At 32.0% G+C, this 17,824-nt stretch overlaps 1 protein-coding gene across 1 annotated transcript in view; it reads left to right on the top strand.

The window, feature by feature from the left end:
- Positions 1–17,824, top strand: part of LOC107583616 (titin) — a 41,786-nt gene that overhangs the window by 18,922 nt on the left and 5,040 nt on the right. Inside the window, exons 48-128 of the mRNA XM_016269903.1 lie at positions 114–158; positions 297–341; positions 656–703; positions 846–887; positions 1,073–1,117; positions 1,240–1,284; positions 1,389–1,436; positions 1,514–1,561; positions 1,651–1,695; positions 1,801–1,848; positions 1,938–1,985; positions 2,547–2,594; positions 3,304–3,348; positions 3,454–3,501; positions 3,591–3,638; positions 3,722–3,751; positions 3,863–3,910; positions 4,021–4,068; positions 4,200–4,247; positions 4,531–4,578; positions 4,667–4,714; positions 4,962–5,006; positions 5,087–5,134; positions 5,265–5,309; positions 5,395–5,442; positions 5,585–5,632; positions 5,728–5,775; positions 5,880–5,927; positions 6,013–6,060; positions 6,183–6,230; positions 6,305–6,352; positions 6,440–6,496; positions 6,612–6,656; positions 6,864–6,908; positions 6,994–7,038; positions 7,180–7,227; positions 7,316–7,363; positions 9,420–9,467; positions 9,544–9,588; positions 9,700–9,747; positions 9,842–9,889; positions 10,056–10,103; positions 10,196–10,243; positions 10,331–10,378; positions 10,511–10,552; positions 10,673–10,720; positions 11,011–11,052; positions 11,173–11,220; positions 11,492–11,533; positions 11,654–11,701; positions 11,996–12,037; positions 12,155–12,202; positions 12,495–12,536; positions 12,657–12,704; positions 12,769–12,810; positions 12,931–12,978; positions 13,252–13,293; positions 13,414–13,461; positions 13,752–13,793; positions 13,911–13,958; positions 14,249–14,290; positions 14,411–14,458; positions 14,749–14,790; positions 14,911–14,958; positions 15,066–15,113; positions 15,262–15,306; positions 15,421–15,468; positions 15,601–15,648; positions 15,737–15,784; positions 15,864–15,908; positions 16,013–16,060; positions 16,166–16,213; positions 16,297–16,353; positions 16,479–16,523; positions 16,631–16,675; positions 16,745–16,792; positions 16,950–16,997; positions 17,113–17,160; positions 17,250–17,297; positions 17,396–17,443; positions 17,566–17,730. Of these exons, the coding sequence (XP_016125389.1) occupies positions 114–158; positions 297–341; positions 656–703; positions 846–887; positions 1,073–1,117; positions 1,240–1,284; positions 1,389–1,436; positions 1,514–1,561; positions 1,651–1,695; positions 1,801–1,848; positions 1,938–1,985; positions 2,547–2,594; positions 3,304–3,348; positions 3,454–3,501; positions 3,591–3,638; positions 3,722–3,751; positions 3,863–3,910; positions 4,021–4,068; positions 4,200–4,247; positions 4,531–4,578; positions 4,667–4,714; positions 4,962–5,006; positions 5,087–5,134; positions 5,265–5,309; positions 5,395–5,442; positions 5,585–5,632; positions 5,728–5,775; positions 5,880–5,927; positions 6,013–6,060; positions 6,183–6,230; positions 6,305–6,352; positions 6,440–6,496; positions 6,612–6,656; positions 6,864–6,908; positions 6,994–7,038; positions 7,180–7,227; positions 7,316–7,363; positions 9,420–9,467; positions 9,544–9,588; positions 9,700–9,747; positions 9,842–9,889; positions 10,056–10,103; positions 10,196–10,243; positions 10,331–10,378; positions 10,511–10,552; positions 10,673–10,720; positions 11,011–11,052; positions 11,173–11,220; positions 11,492–11,533; positions 11,654–11,701; positions 11,996–12,037; positions 12,155–12,202; positions 12,495–12,536; positions 12,657–12,704; positions 12,769–12,810; positions 12,931–12,978; positions 13,252–13,293; positions 13,414–13,461; positions 13,752–13,793; positions 13,911–13,958; positions 14,249–14,290; positions 14,411–14,458; positions 14,749–14,790; positions 14,911–14,958; positions 15,066–15,113; positions 15,262–15,306; positions 15,421–15,468; positions 15,601–15,648; positions 15,737–15,784; positions 15,864–15,908; positions 16,013–16,060; positions 16,166–16,213; positions 16,297–16,353; positions 16,479–16,523; positions 16,631–16,675; positions 16,745–16,792; positions 16,950–16,997; positions 17,113–17,160; positions 17,250–17,297; positions 17,396–17,443; positions 17,566–17,730 (3,891 nt within the window). The remainder of the gene's footprint in view (positions 1–113; positions 159–296; positions 342–655; positions 704–845; positions 888–1,072; positions 1,118–1,239; positions 1,285–1,388; positions 1,437–1,513; positions 1,562–1,650; positions 1,696–1,800; positions 1,849–1,937; positions 1,986–2,546; positions 2,595–3,303; positions 3,349–3,453; positions 3,502–3,590; positions 3,639–3,721; positions 3,752–3,862; positions 3,911–4,020; positions 4,069–4,199; positions 4,248–4,530; positions 4,579–4,666; positions 4,715–4,961; positions 5,007–5,086; positions 5,135–5,264; positions 5,310–5,394; positions 5,443–5,584; positions 5,633–5,727; positions 5,776–5,879; positions 5,928–6,012; positions 6,061–6,182; positions 6,231–6,304; positions 6,353–6,439; positions 6,497–6,611; positions 6,657–6,863; positions 6,909–6,993; positions 7,039–7,179; positions 7,228–7,315; positions 7,364–9,419; positions 9,468–9,543; positions 9,589–9,699; positions 9,748–9,841; positions 9,890–10,055; positions 10,104–10,195; positions 10,244–10,330; positions 10,379–10,510; positions 10,553–10,672; positions 10,721–11,010; positions 11,053–11,172; positions 11,221–11,491; positions 11,534–11,653; positions 11,702–11,995; positions 12,038–12,154; positions 12,203–12,494; positions 12,537–12,656; positions 12,705–12,768; positions 12,811–12,930; positions 12,979–13,251; positions 13,294–13,413; positions 13,462–13,751; positions 13,794–13,910; positions 13,959–14,248; positions 14,291–14,410; positions 14,459–14,748; positions 14,791–14,910; positions 14,959–15,065; positions 15,114–15,261; positions 15,307–15,420; positions 15,469–15,600; positions 15,649–15,736; positions 15,785–15,863; positions 15,909–16,012; positions 16,061–16,165; positions 16,214–16,296; positions 16,354–16,478; positions 16,524–16,630; positions 16,676–16,744; positions 16,793–16,949; positions 16,998–17,112; positions 17,161–17,249; positions 17,298–17,395; positions 17,444–17,565; positions 17,731–17,824) is intronic.

Here is a 17,824-nt window from a genome sequence, read left to right as displayed (position 1 = left end):
GTAGATACAGTATATGCTTTATCAACATTTACAGCAATGAATACTAGATTAGACTGAATCTCATACAGATATCATACAGAAGTTTTCCAACTTATCCTTGTAATCCCTTACAGCTGAGGTTCCAAAGGAAAAGGCAAAGCCAGTCCCAGAAAAGAAAGGTATATATATATATCCAGTTAGCCTTAAATAAAAAAATCACTTTAATTTATTATGTGACACTGTATCATTGATTAAATAACACATCTGCTCATGTAAAAAAGCCAATACTGACTGTTCTTTACTGCTGTGCTTTCCAGCACCTGAAATAATCAAAGAAAAACCAAAGCCAGCTCCAAAGAAAGGTATCTAAGTATAACGTCAAAACCTTTTGCCTGGCCAGTTTTAAGTAGGGATGCACGATATATCGGCCACGATATCGGTATCGGCCGATAAATGCTCATTTTTTCTGTTATCGGTATCGGCCTGATAAGAAAATTTGGCCGATATCTTAAAGCCGATAAATAATGCATGGATTTATCGGCCAACATGTCAGTTATCGGCTTTCAAATATAAAGAATAATCGGTTATCGGTATTGGCCAAAATTTTCATATCGGTGCATCCCTAGTTTTAAGACAATGCTAATGCTTTAAAATATTCATATAAACTTCATTTTAGAAGCTGAAGTCATCAAAGAGAAAGTAAAACCAGCCCCTGAGAAGAAAGGTTTGAGTTACATTTATTGAAACTTTTTATATTTTTATTATCCATTTCATGTATGCTTCTGTTTCCTCAGATTGACGTTTTACACAAGCTAATCACATTTTAAATTGCCTATTTACAATTACTCTACTACATTATTTTATAGAGGCTGAAGTCATTAAGGAGAAAGTAGCTCCTGTAAAGAAAGGTATGAATATGAATGAAACAATCATATACTTTAGATTTCAGCTGTATGATGATCATTCATCACATAACATGTTATTGTCTCATAGATGATCAAATTTGCAGTTTTGAAAAAATACCTCATATGCATATTTTCATATAAGGTTTTTCTAGAAGCTAATATCAATTAACCTTGTGATGTCTTTTCAGTTGAGGTTCCAAAGGAAAAGGAAAAACCAGTTTCTGAAAAGAAAGGTACATATCTAGTTTACCTGTCGATTCAAAATCCCTTTTACTAATTATGTAATGCAGCACCTTATTGATTGAGATCTCTACATCTGCAAATTTTCAAGTTAAACACTTTTTTTTTGCTGCAGAACCTGAAATAACCAAAGAAAAACCCAAACCGGTGCCAAAGAAGGGTAAATAAACAGTTTTTCCACTGGCCTTTTGTAAGATAATGCTAATCATTTGCATTTGTCTATATTATTCATTTATTTCAATTTTAAATATATATATATTTTAGAGGCTGAAGTCATCAAAGAGAAAGTTAAACCAGCTCCTGAGAAGAAAGGTTTGATTTGCTGTATTAAGAATTAAATTACCATTTTCTGTAACAACATGTATGATTAAACATTATGATGATTTTAGAGCCTGAAGGCATTAAAGAAAAAGTTAAACCAGCTCTTGAGAAAAAAGGTGAGTTCATTTTGATATTTTATCTCAGTGGTTTTAAAGATAATATTTTTAAAAAAAAAACTTCAGCAATCACCACATTGTCATTTCAGAGGCTGAAGTCAAGGAGAAAGCAAAACCAGCTCCTGTAAAGAAAGGTATGGATGTGAAATGCTTTTGTTCATCACATTAAAATGATTTTCTCACGGAACAAGTTTCATGTCAGTTGTTTTAATTCATGTTTTCTATTTTCACAATTTCAGAAACTGAAGTTATCAAAGAAAAAGCCAAATCAGCCCCTGAGAAGAAAGGTTTAATTTATTGTTAAGAAACATTTTACACAAGCTATTACTATTAAAATATTAAAACTTCTAAATATTGTATATCGATGCTATTTCAGAGGCTGAAGTCATCAAGGAGAAAGCTAAACCAGCCCCTAAGAAGAAAGGTATATGGAGTTAATATTTTTAGCTATATTTTAATATAACACTGATGTTTTGGTTTCTCTTACTATTTTTTTTTAAAAACCAGTTCCTCTAAAGAAAGGTGTTTCTGCTTTAAGTATGCTTCTATTACATAAACGTACAGTATTAAACACATTATTTATTTATAAGAACAGCTTTAGTTTTTTAACGCAAAATAGATTCGAGTTGTTTTTTCTAAATATTTTAGAGGCTATTTTCATCAAAGAGAAAGCTAAGCCAGCCCCTGAGAAGAAAGGTTTGATTTACTATGTTAATATTTAAAAATTTCCTCTAAGCAAAATTTTAAATTACACAAAAGGATGTCTTTGGATTCCTCTAAAAATTTTTGCATTATCATCATTTCAGAGGCTGTAGTCGTTAAGGAGAAATCTAAACCAGCCCCTGAGAAGAAAGGTAAGAGCTATTATCTTAGCTTCAGAAGTGGTTTCACTTTGTGGTAAAGATAAAACTAATAAACACATTTTACGATAATGCGAAAAAGACATTAACTATCTCTAAATATTCATAAAATATTGTTATTTCAGAGGCTGAAGTCATCAAGGAGAAAGTTCAGCCAGCTCCTGTAAAGAAAGGTGCATGGATATAAATGAAATCCTCCTGCATATGCTGATACTCTGCTGTATGATGAATCGCATGAATTATATCAGATTCATTTTAAACACTTCATAGAGCCTAAAGTTGCAATAAAAAAGGCTCCCGATTCCGAACCAAAACCCCCCAAAAATTCTTTTTTGAGACATTGGTCAATCAAATAAAAACAAAAATTAAATAAAGTGATTTATTGTGCTTGTTAACATTAGATTAAATATGTGCATTTAACTGCATTATTTAAAATTGCTCTATTTTGCTTTGTAGAGCCTGAAGTTACTAAAGAGAAAGCTAAACGGACCCCTGGGAAGAAAGGTTTGATTTACTTTATGTATTCAATTTTCATTGTAGTTATCAGAATGTAATTCTTTCTCTAAACATATTTGCAATATGATTATTATAGAGGCTGAAGTCATCAAGGAGAAAATTAAACCAGCCTCTGTAAAGAAAGGTATGGATATGAAATCATCCTGTGTAAATACTGTTGTTTTTAATGTATGATGATTATTCATAACACAAAACCATGTTTGCATCTTAAATGACCTGCTAATTTGTGAATGCATAGCAAATACTGTCAATTTATTGACTCTAGTCACTTGGCTTTTATAAATATTGCAAAGCACATATCTCAGTGGTTTTAAAGATAATATTTTTAAAAAAAAAACTTCAGCAATCACCACATTGTCATTTCAGAGGCTGAAGTCAAGGAGAAAGCAAAACCAGCTCCTGTAAAGAAAGGTATGGATGTGAAATGCTTTTGTTCATCACATTAAAATGATTTTCTCACGGAACAAGTTTCATGTCAGTTGTTTTAATTCATGTTTTCTATTTTCACAATTTCAGAAACTGAAGTTATCAAAGAAAAAGCCAAATCAGCCCCTGAGAAGAAAGGTTTAATTTATTGTTAAGAAACATTTTACACAAGCTATTACTATTAAAATATTAAAACTTCTAAATATTGTATATCGATGCTATTTCAGAGGCTGAAGTCATCAAGGAGAAAGCTAAACCAGCCCCTAAGAAGAAAGGTATATGGAGTTAATATTTTTAGCTATATTTTAATATAACACTGATGTTTTGGTTTCTCTTACTATTTTTTTTTAAAAACCAGTTCCTCTAAAGAAAGGTGTTTCTGCTTTAAGTATGCTTCTATTACATAAACGTACAGTATTAAACACATTATTTATTTATAAGAACAGCTTTAGTTTTTTAACGCAAAATAGATTCGAGTTGTTTTTTCTAAATATTTTAGAGGCTATTTTCATCAAAGAGAAAGCTAAGCCAGCCCCTGAGAAGAAAGGTTTGATTTACTATGTTAATATTTAAAAATTTCCTCTAAGCAAAATTTTAAATTACACAAAAGGATGTCTTTGGATTCCTCTAAAAATTTTTGCATTATCATCATTTCAGAGGCTGTAGTCGTTAAGGAGAAATCTAAACCAGCCCCTGAGAAGAAAGGTAAGAGCTATTATCTTAGCTTCAGAAGTGGTTTCACTTTGTGGTAAAGATAAAACTAATAAACACATTTTACGATAATGCGAAAAAGACATTAACTATCTCTAAATATTCATAAAATATTGTTATTTCAGAGGCTGAAGTCATCAAGGAGAAAGTTCAGCCAGCTCCTGTAAAGAAAGGTGCATGGATATAAATGAAATCCTCCTGCATATGCTGATACTCTGCTGTATGATGAATCGCATGAATTATATCAGATTCATTTTAAACACTTCATAGAGCCTAAAGTTGCAATAAAAAAGGCTCCCGATTCCGAACCAAAACCCCCCAAAAATTCTTTTTTGAGACATTGGTCAATCAAATAAAAACAAAAATTAAATAAAGTGATTTATTGTGCTTGTTAACATTAGATTAAATATGTGCATTTAACTGCATTATTTAAAATTGCTCTATTTTGCTTTGTAGAGCCTGAAGTTACTAAAGAGAAAGCTAAACGGACCCCTGGGAAGAAAGGTTTGATTTACTTTATGTATTCAATTTTCATTGTAGTTATCAGAATGTAATTCTTTCTCTAAACATATTTGCAATATGATTATTATAGAGGCTGAAGTCATCAAGGAGAAAATTAAACCAGCCTCTGTAAAGAAAGGTATGGATATGAAATCATCCTGTGTAAATACTGTTGTTTTTAATGTATGATGATTATTCATAACACAAAACCATGTTTGCATCTTAAATGACCTGCTAATTTGTGAATGCATAGCAAATACTGTCAATTTATTGACTCTAGTCACTTGGCTTTTATAAATATTGCAAAGCACATTATGATAATTAATTCCATGAGAAGTCTCAACTCAAGTTCTCCTTTATTAACATTAAACTCTTCTGTTTTGCAGAACTTGGGATAATTAAAGAAAAACCCAAGCCAGCACCAAAGAAAGGTATGCCTACTTACATTTATTTGTGTTTACACTGTCTCTCAGATAAATGTAATATGTTAAAATGTTTTGCAACATTTTAGAGGCTGAAGTCATCAAAGAGAAAGCTAAACCAGCCCCTGAAAAGAAAGGTAGAAGTTATCATTTCATGCGGGCTTTCATCCCAACTTAAAAATCAAGTTAATATGTTGCCTTAAAAATTTAAATATAAAAATGATATAAAATAGAATCTTTCACATTCTCTAAATATTTTCTCATCAGAGGCTGAAGTCAAGGAGAAAGCTAAACCAGCTCCTTTAAAGAAAGGTATGGATGTCAGTCACATTATCATGCATTGCTGATTTTGACATTATAATGATCAAATATCACATGCAAAAATACTGTTTTATAGAGCCTGAAGTTGCTAAAGAAAAGGCTCCTGAACCAAAACCCAAAAAAGGTGAAAGGTTTTTCCCATAGGCCTTCTAGAACATTTTACATTTGTATCAGAAATACAGTTGGTCTAATTATAGCACAAAAAAATAAAAAATAATTGTTTGACATGATGAAACTTAAATATCCTTCTGTTTTGTGTTTTATAGAACCTGAAGCTGTTAAAGAGAAAGCTAAACCAGTCCCTAAGTTGAAAGGTTTGGTTTACTGTGTTAACAATTAAATGAACAATGTCTGTGAGCAATATTTTGCTAATAATATGTTAAAATTATTTATATTATCAATATTTTAGAAGCTGATGTCATCAAGGAAAAATCTAAACCAGCCCCTGAGAAGAAAGGTAGACATTATCATGTGTGCTTTTACCCCAAGTTAAAGTTAATATTTTCCCTCAAAAAATATAACATAATATGTTTTTTAAATGTTCACATACTTTTCTTTCAGAGGCTGACGTCATCAAGGAGAAAGCTAAACCAGCTCCTGTAAAGAAAGGTGGGGATATCAACAATATTTTCTTGCATTGCTGATTTTGACATTATAATGATCATTTATCACATGTACAAATACTGTTCTAAAGAGCCTGATGCTGTTAAAGAAAAGGCTCCAGAACCAAAACCCAAAATTGGTGAGTTTTTTTCCTCTCAGTTCTTTTTGCATTGTAAACTTTTACCAAAAATATGGTCAATCTATTTATATTTGAACTGTTTAACATGAAACTGAAATATTCTTCTGTTTTCTGTTTTGTAGAGGCTGAAGTCATCAAAGAGAAAGCTAAACCTGTCCCTAAGAAGAAAGGTTTGATTAACTCTTTTATAAGCAAAATGTGATACAACTAATATATTAATATTTGTATATTATCATCATTGTAGAGGCAGAAATTATCGAGGAGAAACTTAAACCAGCTCCTATAAAGAAAGGTGTGGATTCAGTAAAAAATCTGCACATATTGATGATTTGATCATGTATGATGATCATTTATCATAACAAACCATTCGGTTTTACAGAGAAAGAGGTTCCTAAAGAAAGGGCACTTGAACCAACACCAGAACCTGCAAAGAGAGGTATTATATGCGTGTTTTTCTGGTAATCTGTGTGATTTTGAATACTTGAAAGTTATGTTTGAGTTTTGAAGGTTTTGCTCTGAAACATTCTTATTTATCTTCCAAAACCTTTCAGTTGAAGCTCCAAAGGAAAGGGCGAAACTAGTCCCTAAAGTAAAAGGTACACATTTACTATATGACCTAATACTGCTGATTTATCAACACATCAGTAGATGTTGGCAAAAACAGTCAATTATGGCTTGTTTATATTTGCTAGTATTACAGAAATGTGTATTACAGGATATTTGACAACTTATGTGTTAACTTATAACATCACAGCTGCTATTTTAAAAGATAACATCTGAAGTTAAACCTTCATGTTTTGCAGCACCTGAGATAACTAAAGAAGAACCAAAACCAGCACCAAAGAAAGGTACTGCAATTTTTCATAAGAATAAAGCCATAAAAGTCCCTGATTTTAAGTAAGTGCTAATACTTTTATGTTATAATCATGTTAGAGCCTGAAGTCAAGGAAAAGGCTAAACCAGCCCCTGAGAAGAAAGGTAAGAGTTAACTCTTTTTTTTTTGTGTGTGTGATTTTTTTTCTTCTTCCTGGTGTTAAAGATGAAGTTATAATTTTCTCATAAATATATTTTACGATCTCTTATATTATCTCATACCTCTCATTATCATTGCTATTTCAGAGGCTGAAGTCATCAAGGAGAAAGTTAAACCAGCTCCTGTAAAGAAAGGTATGTGTCAATGAAATCGCAATGTGTTACTGTTGCCTTTCCGTTACCGCTGACACAATTATCACATGGAAAAAATACTGTTTTATAGAGCCTGAAGTTCCTAAAGAGAAAGCTCCTGAACCAAAACTCAAAAGAGGTGAGTTTGTATGGAGGACGAAACCTGCAAAAACAATAAATAAATAAATACACAAATAAATAAATAAATATGCAAATAAATTAAACATGTGATTAAAGTAGGCAAATAAATAAAATAAATTGGTGGGAATATGGAAAATGTTTAAGGAAATGCTAAACTCATCCTATTTATTTTCCTTTGATCACTCATTTATTTCTGAATGAAGTTACACATTTATTTTTCCTCTGCGCAACATGCTAATGAGAGGGTGTCAACCATGGACTTTAGTCTGGGTCATGTCATAGCTGGGGAAAACAATTATTTCCCGCTGATAGGAAATGCATGGTGTTAATCCAGTATGGCCTACTTAAAGTCACTTTTTCCATTCAACAGAGCAAGATACATAAAAAAACTGAGCTGTATTGTCCGCACAGTATCTGTGACTTTAAAAACGACCCAACGAAATGGCCAGTGTCGTTTCCTGACGTCATTTTTTGTAACCCGATTGAGTCTCCAGCTCTAGAGACAACTGTAATATCAGTATCCCATGGTCATCGTGAAATTATTCACTTTATCCGTGGAATAAGGGCTCGTTCATTTGATGGCACACTGTAAAAAATGGCCATGAATTTAATGGTAAAAGACTGTAAAAATGCTACAGTAAAAACCTGTTAAATGGTTAACGGTAAATTTCCCTACTATATACGGTGAAAAACTGTACTGGACATTACATGTATTGGACATTAATTTTATGGTAGTATACGAGTGAAAAAGACTGTATAATTTACAGTGAATAACCGTAAATTGACATTCCCAGAATTCCCTGCGTTACATTTCAAATTTGATGTTTTTTTGTTGAAATAACTATGTTTCTTCTTAGTTTTTTCTTATCAGTTTTGTATATTAGGGTTGTGTGTTACACCTAATGTTGTTAAATGAATGTTTATTGCATTATTTCAGTTTCATGTGTGTTACCATGATGGTGTTTAGCGTATGTGTGAATGACACTGTGCACGTTCTATATATGTTATTATTTAAAAGCTGCTTGTGATGGGTTTTGGTTCATCATGTGACTTTCATGTGTGGGTATTACAAAGGTACAAAACAGATTTCAGTACTTCAATAGGTTGGCATATTAAGATTATATCAGTTAATGAAATTACGGTATTTAACTGTACATTTAAGTTAATACCGTAAAACCTAAAACGTTGCTACCATTTTTTTTATGGTAAAATTCTTCTACAACCAAGTCAATTTGCAGCAATCTCTCTCTCTGTACGGCGGGCGAACCAAATTAGTGACATATACAAGGGTACATCTCAGTTGATTCTCAGTTTATTATTGTACAAACAGAGGCTCATATACATTCTTGAGAACTGGTATGAAGTGGTTTAATCAAGGAACAGACAGTTTTTTCCCCATTAGTTATCAGAACAGAAAATACAGGGGACAAAAGTATGTTTATTAAGCAAATAACGGTTCAGTATTGCCATTAAGAGCTATGTAAACATTAATATTTTCCATTGGCTACTTAAAATATTTTATGATTTAGCTCTGTCATGATTATAACTACAAAACTAACCCTATGAAAAAGTGTAAGATAATAATCAGTCCCCTTGACTGATGAAGTTAATACGCATGCGCAGGCAAACGCTCAAGCGCGTCACACACGATCTACTCTTGCATAATTGACACCCTCTCATTAGCATGTTGCGCAGAGGTAAAAAAAATGTGGAACTACATTCAGAAATAAATTAGTGAGCACTGGAATATAGTTAGGATGAGTTTAGCATTTCCCTAAACATTTTCCATTTGCCCACCAATTTATTTTACTTATTTGCCTACTTTCATCACGTTTAATTATTTATTTATGTATTTAAACAAGAATACGTGTATTTATACACACATTTATTTATTTATTTGTGTATTTATTTATTTATTGTTTTTGCAGGTTTCGACCTCCATAAGTTTGCACATAATATGTGTTTTAATGTAAACTTTCCCCCTTGCAGATTAATATAAAACTCTAATGTATGTATTTTGTTTTCTCTAAATGTTTATATTTTTACAATTTTAGTACCTGAAGTCATCAAAGAGAAAGTAAAACCAGCCCCTGAAAAGAAAGGTTTGATTTTGTTTGATTTTAAATGAACACTATCAATGAGAAAAAGGTTTATGCTAAAAACAGTTTATCTTTTCAGAGGCTGAAGTCAAGGAGAAAGCTAAACCAGCCCCTGAGAAGAAAGGTACAGGAAGAGTTAAAAGTTTTTTTTTTACATGGTGTAATTTTATCCCGTGTTAAAGATTATTTTAATATAAGATTTTACGATCTCTAAATATTATCATTGCCATTTCAGAGGCTGAAGTCATCAAGGAGAAAGTTAAACCAGCTCCTGTAAAGAAAGGTATGAATATCTTTTCATTAAATCATTCTGTGTATGTTGTCACTTTCCCCTGTATAATGTTTAAATTATCACGTGAAAAAATACTGTTTTGCAGAGCCTGAAGTTCCTAAAGAAAAGGCTCCTGAACCAAAACCCAAAAAAGGTGAGCTTATTTCCCAACCCAAGAAGATAATGTAATTTTAAAAAAGTAATGTAAACTTTTTATCCTGGCAGTTTAGCGTAATACTCTAATACTTTTCCCCTTGCAGATTAGTATAAAACTCTAATATATGTATTTTGTTTTCTCTTTAATGTTTTCACATTTTTAGAAGCAGAAGTTATCAAAGAGAAAGTAAAACCAGCCCCTGAGAAGAAAGGTTTGATTTACTGTTAACATTATCAATGAGGAAAAAAACTAAGATTGTTTAAAAAATAGTCCCCACTAATTTCTACATTATTCCTTTTTTAGAGGCTGAAGTCATCAAGGAAAAAGTTAAACCAGCTCCTGTAAAGAAAGGTATGTGTGTTTGTGAAATCAGCTTGTGTTGCTGTTACACAACTGTATACTGATGAAATTATTACATGAAAAAATACTGTTTTATAGAGCCTGACGTTCCTAAAGAGAAGGGACCTGAACCAAAACCCAAAAGAGGTGATTTTTTTTCAACACAGGTTGATAATCTGTGCTTCATGTAAACTTTTTACCCAGTTTAGTGTTGTACATTAAAACTGTATTATATGTATTTTATCATCTCTGAATATGTTTATATTTTGACAATTTCAGAAGTCATCAAGGAGAAACCTAAACCAGCACCTGAAAAGAAAGGTAAGAGTTACCGATATTGTGGATTGATATGTGCTCAAATTAAAGTCTAATCTCAAATTTACTCAAACTCAATGATGATACTAAAGTTTTCTCATTCTGTACATATTTTCATTATTTCAGAGACTGAAGTCATCAAGGAGAAAGTTAAACCAGCTCCTGTAAAGAAAGGTATGAATATCAGTGAAATCATCCTGCATATGCGTTTTTTTCCCTTCTGAATGAAGACTGTTGTATGATGATGCTTATTATATTCATGAATTAATACCGTTTTCTAGGGCCTGAAGTTTGCTAAAAAAAAGGCCCCTGAAATAAAACCCCCAAATAGTTGACTTTTTTTCAACATGGACCGATAATGTGTGCTTTCATTGTAAATTTTTTAGAGTTTTAGAGGAGTACATTGACACAGTATTATATGTATTTAGACATCTCTGAATATGTTTACATTTTAAAAATTTCAGAAGTCATCAAGGAGAAACCTAAACCAGTGCCTGAAAAGAAACGTAAGAGTTACCGATATTGTGGATTGATATGTGCTCAAATTAAAGACTAATCTCAAATTTACTCAAACTCAATGATAATACTAAAGTTTTCTCATTCTGTAAATATTTTCATAATTTCAGAGGCTGATGTCATCAAGGATAAAGTTAAACCAGCTCCTGTTAAGAAAGGTATGAATATCAGTGAAATCATCCTGCATATGCTGTCACTTTCCACTGTATATTGATCAAATTATAACATGAAAAAATACAGTTTTATAGAGCCTGAAGTTCCTAAAGAAAAGGCCCCTGAACCAAAACCCCCAAAAAGTAGATTTTTTTTTCAACACTGACGATAATGTGTGCTTTCATTGTAAAATTTTTGAGTTTTAGAGGAGTACATTGACACTGTATTATATGTATTTAGACATCTCTGAATATGTTTATATTTAAAAAATTTCAGAAGTCATCAAGGAGAAACCTAAACCAGCGCCTGAAAAGAAAGGTAAGAGTTACCGATATTGTGGATTGATATGTGCTCAAATTAAAGACTAATCTCAAATTTACTCAAATTCAATGATGATACTAAAGTTTTCTCATTCTGTAAATATTTTCATCATTTCAGAGGCTGATGTCATCCAGGAGGAAGTTAAACCAGCTCCTGTTAAGAAAGGTATGAATATCAGTGAAATCATCCTGCCTATGCGTTTTTTTCCCCTCTGAATGATGACTGTTGTATGATGATGGTTATTACGTATATTCATGAATTAAAACCGTTTTCTAGGGCCTGAAGTTGCTAAAGAAAAGGACCCTGAACTAAAACCCCCAAAAAGTTGATTTGTTTGTCAACATGGACCGATAATGTGTGCTTTCATTGTACATTTTTTAGAGTTTTAGAGGAGTACATTGACACAGTATTATATGTATTTAGACATCTCTGAATTTGTTTATATTTAAAAAATTTTAGAAGTCATCAAGGAGAAACCTAAACCAGCACCTGAAAAGAAAGGTAAGAGTTACCGATATTATGGATTGATATGTGCTCAAATTAAAGACTAATCTCAAATTTACTCAAACTCGATGATACTAAAGTTTTCTCATTCTGTACATATTTTCATTATTTCAGAGACTGAAGTCATCAAGGAGAAAGTTAAACCAGCTCCTGTAAAGAAAGGTATGAATATCAGTGAAATCATCCTGCCTATGCGTTTTTTTCCCCTCTGAATGATGACTGTTGTATGATGATGGTTATTACGTATATTCATGAATTAAAACCGTTTTCTAGGGCCTGAAGTTGCTAAAAAAAGGCCCTGAACTAAAACCCCAAAAAAGTAGATTTTTTTGTCAACATGGACCGATAATGTGTGCTTTCATTGTAAATTTTTTAGAGTTTTAGAGGAGTACATTGACACAGTATTATATGTATTTAGACATCTCTGAATTTGTTTATATTTAAAAAATTTTAGAAGTCATCAAGGAGAAACCTAAACCAGTGCCTGAAAAGAAAGGTAAGAGTTACCGATATTGTGGATTGATATGTGCTCAAATTAAAGACTAATCTCAAATTTACTCAAATTCAATGATGATACTAAAGTTTTCTCATTCTGTAAATATTTTCATAATCTCAGAGGCTGATGTCATCAAGGAGAAACTTAAACCAGCTCCTGTTAAGAAAGGTATGAATATCAGTGAAATCATATTTAGACATCTCTGAATATTTTTATATTTTAAAAATTTGAGAAGTCATCAAGGAGAAACCTAAACCAGCGCCTGAAAAGAAAGGTAAGAGTTACCGATATTGTGGATTGATATGTACTCAAATTAAAGACTAATCTCAAATTTACTCAAATTCAATGATGATACTAAAGTTTTCTCATTCTGTAAATATTTTCATAATCTCAGAGGCTGATGTCATCAAGGAGAAACTTAAACCAGCTCCTGTTAAGAAAGGTATGAATATCAGTGAAATCATCCTGCATATGCTGTCACTTTCCACTGTATATTGATCAAATTATCACATGAAAAAATACCGTTTTATAGAGCCTGAAGTTCCTAAAGAAAAGGCCCCTGAACCAAAACCCCCAAAAAGTTGATTTTTTTTTTCAACACCGACCGATAATGTGTGCTTTCATTGTAAAATCTTTGAGTTTTAGGGGAGTACATTGACACTTTATTATATCTATTTAGACATCTCTGAATTTGTTTATATTTTAAAAATTTTAGAAGTCATCAAGGAGAAACCTAAACCAGCACCTGAAAAGAAAGGTAAGAGTTACCGATATTGTGGATTGATATGTGCTCAAATTAAAGACTAATCTCAAATTTACTCAAACTCAATGATGATACTAAAGTTTTCTCATTCTGTACATATTTTCATTATTTCAGAGACTGAAGTCATCAAGGAGAACGTTAAACCAGCTCCTGTAAAGAAAGGTATGAATATCAGTAAAATCCTCCTGCATATGCGGTTTCTTTCCCTCTGAATGATGACTGTTGTATTATGATGGTTATTATGTTCATGAATTAAAACCGTTTTCTAGGGCCTGAAGTTGCTAAAGAAAAGGACCCTGAACTAAAACCCCCAAAAAGTTGATTTGTTTGTCAACATGGACCGATAATGTGTGCTTTCATTGTACTTTTTTTTGAGTTTTAGAGGAGTACATTGGCACAGTATTATATGTATTTAGACATCTCTGAATATGTTTATATTTAAAAAATTTCAGAAGTCAACAAGGAGAAACCTAAACCAGTGCCTGTAAAGAAAGGTAAGAGTTACCGATATTGTGGATTGATATGTGCTCAAATTAAAGACTAATCTCAAATTTACTCAAACTCAGTGATACTAAAGTTTTCTCATTCTGTAAATATTTTCATCATTTCAGAGGCCGAAGTCATCAAGGAGAAAGTTAAACCAGCTCCTGTTAAGAAAGGTATGAGTATCATTGAAATCATCCTTCATATATGCAGTTTTTTCCTCTGAATGATGACTGTTGTATGATGATGGTTATTATATTCATGAATTAAAACCATTTTCTAGAGCCTGAAGTTCCTAAAGAAAAGGCCCCTGAACCAAAACCCCCAAAAAGTTGATTTTTTTTTCAACACAGACCGATAATGTGTGCTTTCATTGTAAACTTTTTAGAGCTTTAGAGGAGTATATTGACACTGTATTATATGTATTTAGACATCTCTGAATATGTTTATATAAAAAAAATTTCAGAAGTCATCAAGGAGAAACCTAAACCAGTGCCTGAAAAGAAAGGTAAGAGTTACCGATATTGTGGATTGATATGTACTCAAATTAAAGACTAATCTCAAATTTAATCAAACTCAATGATGATACTAAAGTTTTCTCATTCTGTAAATATTTTCATCATTTCAGAGGCCGAAGTCATCCAGGAGAAAGTTAAACCAGCTCCTGTTAAGAAAGGTATGAATATCAGTGAAACCATCCTGCATATATGCTGTTTTTTTCCTTTGAATGATGACTGTTGTATGATGATGGTTATTATATTCATAAATTAAAACCATTTTCTAGAGCCTGAAGTTCCTAAAGAAAAGGCCCCTGAACCAAAACCCCCAAAAAGTTGATTTTTTTTTCCAACACAGACAGATAATGTGTGCTTTCATTGTAAACTTTTCAGAGTTTTAGAGGAGTACATTGACACTGTATTATGTATTTAGACATCTCTGAATATGTTTATATTTAAAAAATTTCAGAAGTCATCAAGGAGAGACCTATACCAGTGCCTGAAAAGAAAGGTAAGAGTTACCGATATTGTGGTTTGATATGTGCTGAAATTAAAGGCTAATCTCAAATTTACTCAAATTCAATAAAGATACTAAAGTTTTCTCATTCTGTACATATTTTCATCATTTCAGAAGCTGACGTCATCAAGGAGAAAGTTAAACCAGCTCCTGTAAAGAAAGGTATGAATATTAGTGAAATCCTCCTGCATATGCTGTTTTTTTTCCTCTGGGTGATGACTGTTGTATGATGATGGTTATTATATTCATGAATTAAAACCGTTTTCTAGGGCCTGAAGTTGCTAAAGAAAAGGTACCTGAACCGGCACCAAGAATAGGTGAGATTTCCACATACAAAACTGAGAAAAATATTTCATATTCAAAAGCAAAAGATGTTAAGAATGTATTAAACTTCATTGTTAGGTATTCTTCAAACTTAAATATTTACCCGATATTTTATTTTATTATAATTTATTTTTATTGCAGCACCTGAGATAACCAAAGAAAAGCCAAAGCCAGCACCAAAGAAAGGTAATGCAATTTATTTGTGAAAAACAGTGTCAGAACTATTTTTTTAACTTTCTATTTTTGGCAGTTTTAAGATAATGCTAATGCTTTATATATTTTATATTATCACCATTATAGAGGCCGAAGTCATCAAAGAGAAAGCTAAACCATCTCCTGAGAAGAAAGGTAATAGTTTCTTATTGTAGCTTGATATGTGCTGTCAAATTAAAGACCAGGCTTTAATTTACTCAAATCAAGTTTTTCTCTAAATATTTTATTCTACTAAATATTTTTCTAAACGAAATATTTTTCTTTCAGAAGCTGAAGTCATCAAAAAGAAAGTTAAACCAACTCCTGTAAAGAAAGGTATGGATGACAGTGAAAGCATCCTGCATATGCTGTTTTTATTTATGTATGATGACTATTCATTACATGAATTAAAACCGTTTTCTAGAGCCCGAAGTTGCTAAAGAAAAGGCATCTGAAATGGCACCAAAAATAGGTGAGATTTTCCCATAGCAAAAAATGAGAGAAAATATTTTATCTCAGCATTTCAAAAGCTAAATATATTTATTTTGCAGCACCTGAGATAGTCAAAGAAAAGCCAAAGCCAGCACCAAAGAAAGGTAATGCAATTAATTTTGAAAGACAACGTCAAAACATATTTCTATTTTGCCCAGTTTAAAGATAATGATATAGCTTTAAATATATTATATTATCGTGATTTTAGAGGCTGAAGTCATCAAAGAGAAACCTAAACCAGCTCCTGAGAAGAAAGGTTTGATTAACTGTTATCAAATTGCCATCATTCTTAAGCCAAATTAAGACTGTGCAAATAAAATGTTTGCTTTCTCTAAACATTCTTATGTTGTCATAATTGCAGAGGGTGAAGTCATCAAGGAGAAAGTTAAGCCAGCTCCTGTAAAGAAAGGTATTGATGTGAATAAAATCATCCTGTAATGATGTTGCTTCCCAATGAATGATCATTCATCACTTGAAACTGCTCTTTTATAGAGCCTGAAGTTCATAAAGAAAAGGCACCTGAACCAGTGTCAGAACCTACAAAGAAAGGTATATAGTGTCATCGATCATTATCTTTTAATATTTGCACATTGCACATCTGATGCAAATTATATGCATGTTTTCATATTTCAAAAGATTTTATCAGAAACAAGCTCAGTTTCGCTCCTTTTCAGTTGAGGTTCCAAAGAAAAAGGCAAAACCAGTTCTTAAAGAAAAGGGTACTTATCTAGTTGACATTTTAATTCAAAATTCACATTACAAAATTGTCAATTTATTTGCTATTTGCCATTTGCTATTTTAAAGTGCTACTGCCAATGTTTTATAGAACCCAAAATAACCAAAGAAAAGCCAAAGCCAGCACCAAAGAAAGGTACTTTATCTGTACTTTACTTATCTGTGCTTTACATTTTATAAATATTTTTCTTCGTCTCTAATTCAGAAGCTGTAGCCATCAAAGAAGAAGCTAAAGCAGCCCCCGTGAAGGAAGGTATGAGTTTATTTGATTCTATTTTTAGTGTGATATCCTGTGAAGCAAATCAGGTTTCAGCCTCTTAAAATAATCAGGTTATTTTAGTTGAGTCATCAATTTTTAGCCAAGCCATAGGGCTTTTTTCAATGTTTTCTTATTACTTTTATTATTTTAGAGGCTGAAATTGTCAAAGAGAAAGCTAAAGCAACCTCTGTGAAGAAAGGTTTGATTTACATACTACGCTCACAATCACATTACCACTGTTCCCAAGCAGAATATTATATCATGCTATATTAAGTTTTTAATTTGCTCTAAATGTTGTTTTATGAATGTTTTAGAGGCTGAAGTCATCAAGGAGAAAGCTAAACCAGCTCCTGAGAAGAAAGGTTAGAATTACCAATATTTGACCTCCAATTTAAAGAAATTATTAACAAATAATTGAAAGAAAAAAATATTCATATTATTGCCTTTTCAGTGTCTGAAGTCTTCAAGGAGAAAGTTAAGCAAGCACCTCTGAAGAAAGGTATGGATGTCAATGAAATAATCCTGCATGTAGTATTGCTTTCTTTTGTATGATTATTATATAAAATGATTATCACATGAAACAATACTGTTTTATAGAGCCTGAAGTCTCAAAAGAAAAGTTATTAGAGCCAAAACCTAAAAAAGGTGAGACCTTCGCATGTCTTTTACAAAATGTACTTATAATACTGTTGGGGTTTTTTTGATAGTGGTAATGAATAATTAAAGCTTACATTTCACCAAGTTTCAAAACACTTCTGAATACACAGATGATGTTGGTCTTATTGGTTTGGACTTGGAACTCCTGAACTCTATCAACCAAAAACTGTCTCTTCTGGACTTACTGAGGAAGGACATTGGTGAAATGAAGAGTGATCTGGAGTCCACTCAAAATCAAATCACACTTTTACGGATGGACAACAGAACAATCAAAGGTATTTTGTCCATGTTAGAACTACAGTGGATTTTGACATTATCAGGCTGAAAAAAAAGGCTTGAAATTTCTTGGCTTACGTTAAACCACATGCT

Source organism: Sinocyclocheilus grahami, unplaced genomic scaffold (assembly GCF_001515645.1).
Source record: "Sinocyclocheilus grahami isolate Dianchi unplaced genomic scaffold, SAMN03320097.WGS_v1.1 scaffold54.1, whole genome shotgun sequence".
NCBI classification, from domain to species: domain Eukaryota; kingdom Metazoa; phylum Chordata; class Actinopteri; order Cypriniformes; family Cyprinidae; genus Sinocyclocheilus; species Sinocyclocheilus grahami.
Note: the sequence above shows the minus strand (reverse complement) of the source record. Positions and strands in the feature narration are given on the sequence as shown.